This window comes from Eschscholzia californica, unplaced genomic scaffold, assembly GCF_041429995.1.
Source record: "Eschscholzia californica isolate CP2 unplaced genomic scaffold, dmEscCali1.0.p SCAF_1, whole genome shotgun sequence".
Classification (NCBI taxonomy): Eukaryota; Viridiplantae; Streptophyta; class Magnoliopsida; order Ranunculales; family Papaveraceae; genus Eschscholzia; species Eschscholzia californica.
This window is the reverse complement of record NW_028238198.1, coordinates 74,978,523-74,990,609: the sequence shown is the minus strand read 5'-3', so window position 1 is coordinate 74,990,609 and position 12,087 is coordinate 74,978,523. Positions and strand designations below refer to the sequence as shown.

Below are 12,087 nucleotides of genomic sequence, written 5' to 3'. Positions count from 1 at the left end.
TATATTTTAACACGCCACTGGAATATTCAAAACTACCATTGTTGGAGAATACTTTCTGAAGACTGGATAATATCTTTTGATGTATCCAAGCATCAACCATATTTTGAATTACAAGAGATGAATGGGAAATAAAAGGCAACTCCTATCTCACCCAACTCCTAAACCTTCTTGACTTGGTCCATTAAGTTTAACGAGATCTTTCTTCTCAACCTCTCGCATCTATCTTACCACCACCATCTCCGCTCACCATCATGGGCTTCAGGGCATCACCATCTTCGCTCACCATCATGGGCTTCAGGGCGTCACCATCTTCGCTCACCATCACGGGCCTCACGACATCACCATCTCCTCTCACCATCAAGGGCCTCATCATGACATCACCATCTCCGCTCGCCATCACAGGCCTCACGACATCACCATCTCCGCTCACCATCACGGGCCTCACGACATCACCATCTCCGCTCACCATCACGGGCCTCACGGCATCACCATCTCTCTTTCGGCAGGACTTTTGAGAGAAAGATGTTGGCGTGGTGCTGAGTGATGGTGAGTGTAGCAAGATGTAAGAGAAACGATAAATAAAGATGGTGGTGGTAAAGCTCAAAATCTTCGCCAACAATCCTTTGTTGGAGTAGTAGGAGATTTAGTCGTCCACCTTCTAGGTCATGAGTTTGAGGCACCCTAATAATACAAAAAACAAAGTGAACATCTTCATCCTTTCCCTTCTCATTTAATTTGGTTTTGTTTTTTCAAGGGGGGTTGCTCCTGTAAACCCCCAATATGGATGGGGTGCTCTAGTATTTGGTCTCCATGGTAAATCGTGGTGCCCATATATCAAAAGATTTTTGGGTAACCTCGATCTTTAACCTACACGGATTATTCAATTTAGGATAAATCCTTTAGACGCCCGTCATTAGTATTTATAGGCACTTGGTTCCGAATGGGTTGCAAAAATTTGTGGGTAGTCAATGAACCTTGTAGTGCCTTTAAAAATCTTAGGATCTTAAAGCTAGTGCAAGTACTATTGTTCCATGAAATAGATTATTGAGGTATGAAACCACTCTAAGTCTCTAACATACTTAAGAGGAGAGGAATCTTAGTTGATCAGTCAAATAGTTATCTCATTGACGTCGCATATAACTTGCTCCAGGGAAATATGACCAACGGATCACCTCCACCGGTCAACGTATGTCCAGATAATATAAAACCGTTTAATAACACGTAACAGTTGACATGTACATAGAAAAGTAAAAGATTTAGTTGGGTGATGCTAATTATACAAACATTTATCCTTCGTGAGGATAAAGAAGGAAAACTGTATTTAAGAATTAAGTAGTCTCTTTTATTCTTATTTAATTGGGTCTGAGCCCTCTCTCAGTGTACCGTTTTAAAAAAAAAATATACATATATATACAAACATTTATCCAATTTTTATACACAAACAACTCCATTATGAAATCAAATAATTTGAAAATAGGAATTTTCTTATGGAGTTGAACGTTTCTTTTTTATTAACAATAATTTTCGATTAGCTAGGAAGTCACTTTGTTAATTTAGAGTAGTATATTGAATAACCGAATGAGACATCCTAATTACCCTTTCGCCATCAATGAGATAATAACTCTTCGACTACACCTTTCCTTGTAGTCCTTAAATACTCGTTAGACTCAGCTTGACAAACTAATTTTTATCTATTTCATATATACAAAAATTTTACCGAACTTAGTTCTAATTTATATTAGTATTATTTTTCTTATTTGTAAAATATCGAGATGAACACAAAACAAGAAGTGCCTAGATGGAAAGTTGGACCTTGCTAACTTTATTGATCTTCATCCAATTTGATTGGATAATAATCCTCTCCTAATCATTCTTAAACTCTCATAATCCCAAAAGTAAATTAATTATAACTAAAAAGTATCACTAGAAAGTAACTTGTTCTTTACTTGACATAATTCTTCCCTTAAGGATTAAGGATTATTGAAGCCAATGGATGCATTTTTTGTTCAAATATGACACCTTTTCTAACATTCCACGCTTTCACCATTAAAATACATAAATAGGAATATAAAAAGTTATCTTGTGAAAGTTTTTCTTCTTGTGAAAGTTTTTCTTCGTAGTATTGGAGATTTCAACTAATTTGAGATATTATATTTTGTTCCTAGTAACCAACTAACAATTGTAATATTAATTTTATGTTCAAATATTTTCATCTGGTCTATATTTTTTAAAATATCTTTTTTTAGAAATTAACTAAGTTAGTCGTTACAAGATATTGATACAGCATGAAGATGTGATAAGCACGATAACCGGCTAAGTTAAACCCATAAATGAAAGAGACATAAAGTCCAACAACATGAAAGAAGCCTAAAGTCCGACAAATTTATTACATTATTTATACTTTTAATAACTCAAATTTAATATTCCTGTATTTATACTTTCAGTAGATCAAACCTACGACCTCCGCATTATAGAGCTTGTTTAATGATTGAATAAATAGAAAATACACAATTTATTTTATTTTCTTGTATTGTCCAACATTTAATTGGAGTTTGGTGATTTAGAGTATTATATTACTTAGTTGTGTAATCTTTTACGACTATCTTTTTGTTATTTTACTCTCTCATTTTGTTCGAGTGATTAAACTTTTCACTTTGGCTAAATTAGGGTCTTTTCAAACGTGAAAATGTCTCTATTGAGAAATCAAACTTGTTTATATGGTGTTGTTTTCTGTATCGGGCTCACAGCCAAAGCCATCTCGATTGTTAACCAGTCTGTCGAGCATTTTAAAAGTATACTTTATCATCTCATGTAAAGGAGTCTCACATTGAAGCTAATGACTAATGAGTGCCTTGTTTATTTGCTTTCTTCTAAAGAATCAAGCTACTACCGAAAATGTATTATGATTTTTAATGCGGTTTTAGGTTTTTCTTTTGTGCAAATTATGCAGTGTTGGTCGTTTTGAAGCTAACATATCTGTATCGTTATTTCTCGTAACAAACTAACTTTGGGATCATGGAACTCATTTGGTTTTCTTTTTATGCTAAAAATACAATAAGATAAGAGCACGAATAAGATAAATATGCTCTTGTTTTTTTATAAGGACAAAATGGTTGCTCATAGGATTCTATAAGGATACAAAAGAAAAAAAAAATAATAATAGGAGAGAGAGGAGTGGTACGGGGAAACTGGATGCCAGGCTGGATTCTGACGTGGAAGTACGGACCTCGATTTCCTCCACTGATGCCGTGCATCTCTTCTATTCACAGTCCGACGAGATGGCCGTATAATTACTCCCTATCTATAACCTAACAGCACTCCTTAACAAAAAAATAAAAATATAAATATAACCAAACGGCACAAAACATGAATATCATTGTTCAAAAAAAAAACTTTAATATCTATGCTACTTTATTAATGTCTGAATTTACATGGCAGGTGTGCTTAGGGCAAATCCAAACCCGTCATCCAAAATACTTGATGAAAGACCCGTTTACTGTAGAGTCTCCGGACAAAAAGTCTCAAATTGCGTGAATTGAACAATAAAATTTATAGGATTAATTACGTTCTGTTTAATCTAATAAGGTAAGATTATCATACAAAAATGATTTTTTTGTGAAACTCAATAACTGATATATATGCAAAAAGAGCTGTGATGCTATGACTAGGGCTGGGAAAACGGTCCGGGACCCCGGGGTCCGGCCCGTTCGGCCCGGACCGTTGAAGACCGCTACCCGTAGCCAACCCGAGCCGGGCTTACCCGGCCCGATGGCTCGGGCTTATTGGGCCGGGATTCGGACAGGGGCTCAAATCCGACTCCCGGCCCGAAAAGCCCGTCCGACATCCGAGCCCGATGGAGACCCGCCCGATACCTGCCCGTCGACATGTACCCGCTAGAGTCCCGCACCCAGATCCGCGTACATCCTTCAGATCCAACGGCTACTGTTGGGCGTCCCTTCAAAATTAACATCAACCGTTGGATTAAAAGAAAACGCCCCTTTGAGCCTATAAATAGGTTCTCAACAGCTACCTTCTTAACCCTAATCCGCCTCCGCCTCTCTCTCTGTCTCTCTCTCTCCGTCTCTCTCTCTGACCTCCATTACCAGTATTCCAGTATTGTTTTTCCCTTCCTAAATCTTTAAGAATACGACTAAGAGACCAGGATGAACTAAAATCATAGCCCTCTTCATTATCTTCTTCGATTTAATAGTAATGTTGTTAGATTTATTATTGTTGTTAGATTTACTGTAACTTTTTTCTTGTGATTTAATAGTAATGTAGTAATTTTGTTTATATGTTCTTTATATGTATTGTAACTCTAATATGGCTAGTAGTGTTCTATCATCATGCATGAATGATGAATCTTCAGTTGAAATCATGAGTTTTATTTAGTTCGGAGTGATCTTTTTGTGTTTTTTTGGAGTAATTTGAAGTTTAAAAGAGTGAAATCTGTGATTTTGAAGTTTAATTGCTTGAAGATGTTTAGTTCTTTAATTTTGTTTAGTGATTTTAGGTTTTCAGGCGAGAAATCAGTATGATTATGTGTTTTGAAGGTGAAAAATGGAGGAATAGTTCATTTCTGTGATTTCTAATACCGATCTGGTTTTTTATGTTACTAAAGATGAAGATTCAACCGATTGATTCATTTTTAGAAGAAAAACCACTTCGAACTAAAGATCTAGTTAAACCAGTAGTGAAATCTAGGCTTAAGAGACTTATTGAAAGACAATTACCTTGTGTTTTAGGAATTTCATCACCGGAAATATCATCATCGGAAATAGTTCAGTCAAATAATAATGGCGGAAATGATGAACTTGAACCTAATTCAGTTTGTTTAGCGAATATGGTTCAAAACTTTATTGTGTATCCCATGAATGATTAATTGTTTTTTTATTAAAGAATGTTTTTTGTTAATATTTTTTAATTCCCAAAAATCCGAGCCCGTCCGGTCCGAGCCCGTTGGAACCCGCTCGGGCATCCGGGCTCGGACGGGCTACGGGCACTTAGATTGAGTGTTTCGTCCGGCCCGATCCGCCCGACTCCCTACCTCGGGCTCGGCTTATTCGAGCCCGATCCGCCCGAGCCCGGCTCTTTGAAGTCCGAGCCCGTCCGAGCCCGCCCGATTCCCACCCCTAGCTATGACCGAATCCCGAACAGGGTACTTGGCAGGTTCAGATCTAGTGAGAGAAAGTGTTGACTTTCTCTCAGTAGATCATGCCCTCTCACTAGATCATGCCCTTCCAAATACCCCGCCCGAGATTCAGTCGAGCATAACATCAATAATGATGCAAAAATAACTTGTTAAGTACATTACAAAATTTGTATATTTTCTTACATATTATGTGTTTATAATTGACTTAGGGGGAGGGGGACTTTCACAGACATTTATAGACAAAATATCTCATAGATATTTCGGGTGATTTATTATAGACAAAGTGTCTTCATAAACATTTTCAAGACAATGAGTTTGTAGACAAAATGTCTTTACAGACATTTCAAGACATTTGATCCATAGACAAAATGTCATGCGGAGATTTCAAGATCTTGAATCCATTGACAAAATGTGTAATGCATATATCTGTACTAATCAAAAATATATTTTTCGACTTTCGTAGATATCTGTGGATATTTGTGGACATTGATAGACATTTGCTTGACATTTATTATTTTAATATTATTAATATTGTTTAATCACATGAAATAATATATTTGTACTAACATTTCAAAAATATATCTTTCGACTTTCGTAGACATCTGTGGATATTTGTGGACATTGATGGACATTTGCTTGACATTTATTATTTTAATATTATTATTATTATTGTTTAATCACATTAAATAATATATTTGTACTAACATTTCAAAAAAATATTTTTCGACTTTCGTAGACATCTGTGTATATTTGTGGACATTGATAGACATTTATTATTTTAATATTATTATTATTGTTTAATCATATGAAATAATACATTTCTATGAACATTTCAAAAATATAATTTTCTAGTTTCGTAGACATCGGTGAATATTTTTGGACATTGATAGACATTTATTATTTTATATTATTAATATTGTTTAATCACATGAAATAATATATTTGTATGAACATTTCAAAAATATATTTTTTATACTTTCGTAGACATCTGTGAATATTTGTTGACATTGATAGACATTTATTATTTTAATAGACAATTTTCGCTCCACCAACCTTATCGTGTGATAATATTGGTGCTACATATTTAACTTCGAATCCAATTTTCATGCACGTACTAAACACGTCGAAATTGATTTTCACTTTGTTCGAGAAATGGTAAAACAAAAGCATCTTCTAGTCAAGTTCATTTCCACTAAAGATCAATTGGCCGATATTTTTACAAAAGGATTATCTACACCTCGGTTTGGTTTACTACGTGACAAGTTCAACGTTTTCCAGAGGCCGTTTAACTTGAGGGGACATATTAGATCAATCCAAGATATCATTGACACCCATCAAGCCACTAATTGATTATGGTGGATATTTGATTGATATCATACCAAATAATATAATATATGCAAGAATATTTTTGTTTCCATTGTATCACAATTTCCTTGTATAGTCCATTGATCTTTGTATTCCTTCTTTATGTAATGAGTCTAATCATCTATAAATTAAAGGAATTTTATTGAGTCTCTCACAGTGAAGAGAACTCAAAAGTTTCATCTTATATGTAAGTTAGATTGATTTGAAATATAAATCCCATGGAAACTGATGATGGGGCACCATTGAAAATGAGAAAAAAAAAACTTACTGAATGATCGCGTTATTTTATTTTCATCACTGGTACAAAATTTTGAACTATCGTATTATTATACAATGTGTATAACAAAAAATATGAGTTTTCTCTTCTTTAATCATATAGATAATTCTCCTATCATTTTATCGTCAAATTATCTCATTCAAAATCTACAACCTATCCAAATCCTATTTCACACTCCTTAATATTAAGGAGAAGCATGGGATCTGATCTTATACAAGTTGCACACTATTCATAATTTGAAAAAGACTTCCAGTTAACTAGTTGTCCAATCAATTATTAGAATTTTTTATCTGAAATGCATCCCCTACCCTAAAAGAACTGTGATGATGTGCCCGACCAATATTCCGATCGAATCCTAATCGGAGTACTTTGACAAAAATTATCTAGTGAGAGAAGAGATAGAAGGTCAAACACTTTCTTTCACTAGATCTAAACCGAGCAAGTATCTCGATCGGAATTCGGTCGGGATATTGCCATATTGGTGGGACATAACATCATTGATGATGCTAAAATTATCTTTTTAAGTTTTAATCCCCTAATATCTTTTTTCTTGTAGAAAGGTTTTAATCTCTAATCAAAACTCAACTCAGTCATCATCGAGAGCTAACCAGTCTAGCATGACCATTTTCAAATTGACTAGTAGAAATGAAGAGTTGACTGAATTTGGAATAAATTAGCAAGACAAGTGCCACATAATATATTATCTGGCAATATCTAGATACGTCATTTAAAGTAATGACGTGACAGACTTGTCACTGTATATAATATAGACAAATAACAGCTGGATTTTCTCTCTCTCTCTCCTCTTTTTTATTCCTGGACCCCTAGCTAGCAAGCATTTTGGATGCCTCGAGTTTAATGAAACCTGAAAAACACTCGCTGGTAGTCTGGTACGTACACAAGGTACACTATCAATGATCGACTTACTTACGTGTACTATTTAATTTTGGCCAGCGCTTTGGGAAAGCTAAATAGTTTCCGAGGTGTGAAATTTTAAAGGGAATATGCAAAATTTTGAAAAGTTTCCGGGAAAACATATTTTATGGGGAATATGGTTCAAAATAAAAAACTCTCCCCCTCACCTCCCTCCACCTCACCTCACCTCCCTCCACCTCATCTTCTCTCTCTCTTCTCCGATAGGTCGCCGGCCGGAAAATTTTTCCGGTCGGCGACCATGAAAATTTTTTATTTTTTATTTTCTCTCACATCTCTCTCTCTCTCTCTAAACTCCGGCGAAGGGGGTTTCCCTTCGCCAGAGTTTAGAGAGAGAGAGATGTGAGAGAAATTAATTTTTTTTTTTTTTCATGGTCGCCGGCCGGAAAATTTTCCGGCCGGCGACCTATTGGAGAAGAGAGAGAGAAGATGAGGTGGAGAGAGAAGATGAGGTGGAGAGAGAAGATGAGGTGGAGGGAGAGAAGTGAGGTGGAGAGAGAGAGCTGAGGTGGAGAAGCTATTTTGCTTTCCCCCTAAATAAAATTGTCAAACAAAATTGACCAAGTCTTCACACCCCGGAAACTATTTAGCTTTCCCTAAAGCGCTGGCCTTAATTTTTACTCTGCATTTTTATTGAAACAACAAAGTTTGTTAATAATGGTCATCCATCGAGTACTTGTTGAAAACTAAAAGAGTTTAATTTTCGAATGATAAAGGAAATTATAACTTGTACAAACAAAGAAGAATAAAGAAGACATTTAACTGAATTAAATTACTACAAAGACTTGTCTATTTATAGACTAAAACTTCAAGGACTAACTAAGACCACTACTAAAATCATCTCACTAACTAGCATATTAACCCACTTACTAGTACATTAACTCCACTAACTAGTACATTAGCCCGACTAAAATTAACTCTCTAGACTCTAATTACTTAACCAATAAAATATATCTAACAAAGATTTGCAAATAGCAAAGTTGATGATCTAACAAAGCAGATTAGGACCTCTAAACTTGCTAAAGAATGGTTTTCTCAAAGGCCATACCTGATTACAGATGGTAATATTGTAAATGTTCCTTTGGTTTAATCCAATGCAATTTGGTTAAGAAAAACAATGGTTGTTGACATAGATGATTACAACATAAAATAAAGAAAGAATTTCAAAAAAAAAAATAATAATCAGAATTTTATATTGTGGTGGGATACATTTAATTATTAAATTATTATTGAATTTTCAGTGTCAAATTTATCCGTTACTTTTCTTTCGGCGATATATACCACAATTTATAATGCTTTCTTTCCACTACTTATAATGTATCTCAATTCAAACTTTACAATTTTATACTTCAAAATTTATGCTAGTTAAACCAAGATGAATTAGAGTGAACTCTAATATAACGACTGAGAAAGAGAATACAATTTCATTTATTAAGAAATAACAAATCTCTAGGTGAAACCTATAATCTTTTAGGACATTATATTGATGTAATATTGGCGTCAATGGTTTCAACCCTTCTTAATTCTTCTTTTTCCTAATTTAATTTCCAAATACAATATACTCATTCACTTTAAAAAAAAAAATACAATATACTCACAAACATAAACAATTATAGATATATATCTTCGTCCTTTTCTAATATTAAATTCTCTAACAAATACAATATATACAGAGAGAGAAATACTGTATACAGTATATTACTTGGAAATTACTAAGACCGTGGATTCTACGGTGCAAAAGGAATAGTTTTAAACGGTAGATATTGAAAGAAGAAGAAGAAGTTTTAGTAAAGTAAGTAGTACTACTAGTAGTAGTAGCTATTCCAATTCCCAATCCTTCTCTGTTATCGATGCCCGCCCGCTTCCTTCCTCTCTCTCTCTCTTCCCGACTTCCAACTGAAACAAATTTCCAGGGTCTAGTAGAGAGAGAAAGTGAACAGTGAGATAGAGAGAGAGAAACAAAAGTAGCACAAATTCGGTTTTTTAATAAGTTCCTTTCTTCTTCGATTGTTTTTCCTTTTTCTCAAGGTAAGATTCATCATCTCAATAGAATACGATTGGGTGTGAAATAAAAGGTATTGAAATCTTCTTCTTCTTCTCAGACTGGCAGTCATTAAGAATACCTTCTTAACCTTCTCTATTTTCTCTCTCTTCTCTCGATTCTCAGACTTTAAATCCAGAAGAAGAAAAAGAAGGAAGGATTATTACAGAGTAAAAATGCTTTGGATCATGAAATTTTCAGGTTTTATTTCAGCAGCAATGTTATTAATCGTATTATCTCCATCTCTTCAATCATTTCCACCTGCTGAAGCTATCAGATCTTCACATTTAGAAAGTTATCTTCGTTTTCCTAGCCATCAAATCTCAGGTGTTGATTCATTTAATCCATTTTCATATAGAAAATCTTCAGTATTTCGTAATGCCGATGAATGTGGCACTATTAATGGCGATTTTTCAGTTTGTAATCCATATCTTGTTCATATAGCTATTACTCTTGATATTGAATATTTACGAGGTTCAATCGCTGCTGTTCATTCTGTTCTTCAACATTCTCTTTGTCCTGAAAACATTTTCTTTCATTTTCTTGTCTCTGATACAAATCTTCAAACCCTAGTTCGTTCAACTTTCCCCCAATTGAAATTCGAAGTTTATTATTTCGATTCTGAGATCGTTAAAAACCTAATTTCATCATCAGTTAGACAAGCATTAGAACAACCATTAAATTACGCAAGAAATTACTTAGCTGATCTACTTGAATCTTGTATTCATAGAGTTATCTATCTTGATTCAGATCTAATCGTTGTTGATGATGTATCAAAATTATGGTTAACGAATTTAAGTTCAAGAACGGTCGGTGCACCGGAATACTGCCATGCTAATTTCACTAAATACTTCACACCTAGTTTCTGGTCAAATAAGCAGTTTTCCGGTACATTTAATGGTCGGAAACCTTGTTACTTTAATACCGGCGTAATGGTGATAGATCTGGTAAAATGGAGAAGATTTGGGTACACGAAGAAGATAGAGAAATGGATGGAAATTCAGAAAATCGGTCGGATTTATGAGTTGGGATCGTTACCACCGTTTCTGTTAGTATTTGCCGGTGAGGTGGCACCGATTGAACACAGGTGGAATCAGCATGGACTCGGTGGGGATAATGTTAAAGGTAGCTGTCGTGATCTTCATCCCGGTCCAGTTAGTTTATTACATTGGAGCGGTAGTGGTAAGCCCTGGTTTAGACTCGATTTGAATCGGCCTTGTCCACTTGATGCTTTATGGGCTCCTTATGATCTCTATGGACCTTCTCCATGAACCGGTAAAAAATACTCTATATTTCTCTCTCAATCTCTCTCTAGAAATTAATTTGTTGTTTTGATGTGTCATTTTACAAATTTTCATAGTTTCTTTTTTCTTACTTTTATTCTTCTACTTCTCCTTTTTGTTATTTTAGATGATTTGTATTTTATTCTATTCATGCATCCGGAAAATAAATTGAAAAAAAACTTCTTTACCTATACTTTAGAGGGGGTTTTTTGGGTTACAAATTGTTGAGCTAGTTATGTTCATCTATTTTAGATTTTTGTTATAAGACAACGATTTAGAACAGATAGTGAAAATATCTCCAATAGCAGTTGTAGGTAGACATGGAGAGTCTAATGGAGAAGAATCACGGGAAGAGACTCAACTTTCGCCTGAGATTGGTCTTCTTCACCCCTCGTTTTATCAAAATTTCATGGATTCTAAGTTGTTTACTTTTGTGGAGTGTTCATTTTCAAACAAATGTGGTAAACTCAAACTCGTTTTATAAAAATTTTAGATACGCAAGTGTTGGTTTTTTTTGTAAGCAGGCACTTAGGTATCTACAAATACTAACTAAACAATATGTATAGAGGTTGAGTTTACAACATTTGGTTAATGATTGATTATGCAACCCTTTTAGGCAAATCAAATTACACAGTGTTTCTCACCTAATGATATAAAATAATATTTACTTTATACAAGACGGAAGGAATGAAATTTTGCAAAAAATTGTTTATTTATAATATTGTTTAAATGATATTCTTAAGCAATATATAATGTGTGGAAATTATACTTTTTTTTTTTTTTTTTTTTTTGTTGAAAGGGTGTGGAAATTATACTTGAAATGAAATAGGGTTTTACTACCATAAATGGGTGAGTTTTGTTTATGTATAACACAAAAAAGTGGCATTGGGTTGGGTTGAATTAAGTCTAAATGATCTTTTGTTAGTTCAGGGTGAAATGACAAAAGACTGACAATGTCAATCTATTAAAATATTTCAAGTAATCAAACATAAATAATTACTGTTCAGAATAGGTGTCGGTCAAGTTGGTTGAAGTC

General features: G+C 34.3%; 1 protein-coding gene across 2 annotated transcripts; it reads left to right on the top strand.

The window, feature by feature from the left end:
* Nucleotides 1-9,508: 9,508 nt before the first annotated feature.
* GATL7 (galacturonosyltransferase-like 7) lies at nucleotides 9,509-11,237 on the top strand. Of its 2 annotated transcripts, none has more exons than XM_086655576.1 (2): nucleotides 9,509-9,755; nucleotides 9,895-11,237. In XM_086655576.1, the coding sequence occupies exon 2, from the start codon at nucleotides 9,945-9,947 to the stop codon at nucleotides 11,037-11,039; it is 1,095 nt and encodes a 364-aa protein (XP_086511702.1). In that variant the 5' UTR covers nucleotides 9,509-9,755; nucleotides 9,895-9,944; the 3' UTR covers nucleotides 11,040-11,237. The 2 variants fall into 2 exon arrangements, with proteins under 2 accessions (XP_086511702.1, XP_086511701.1); XM_086655575.1 differs by having other exon boundaries at nucleotides 9,509-9,802.
* The last annotated feature ends 850 nt before the right edge of the window (nucleotides 11,238-12,087 follow it).

Coding starts and splice junctions, on each gene's coding strand:
- GATL7 (XM_086655576.1), top strand. CDS start 9,945: ATGCTTTGGATCATGAAATTTTCAGGTTTTATTTCAGCAGCAATGTTA.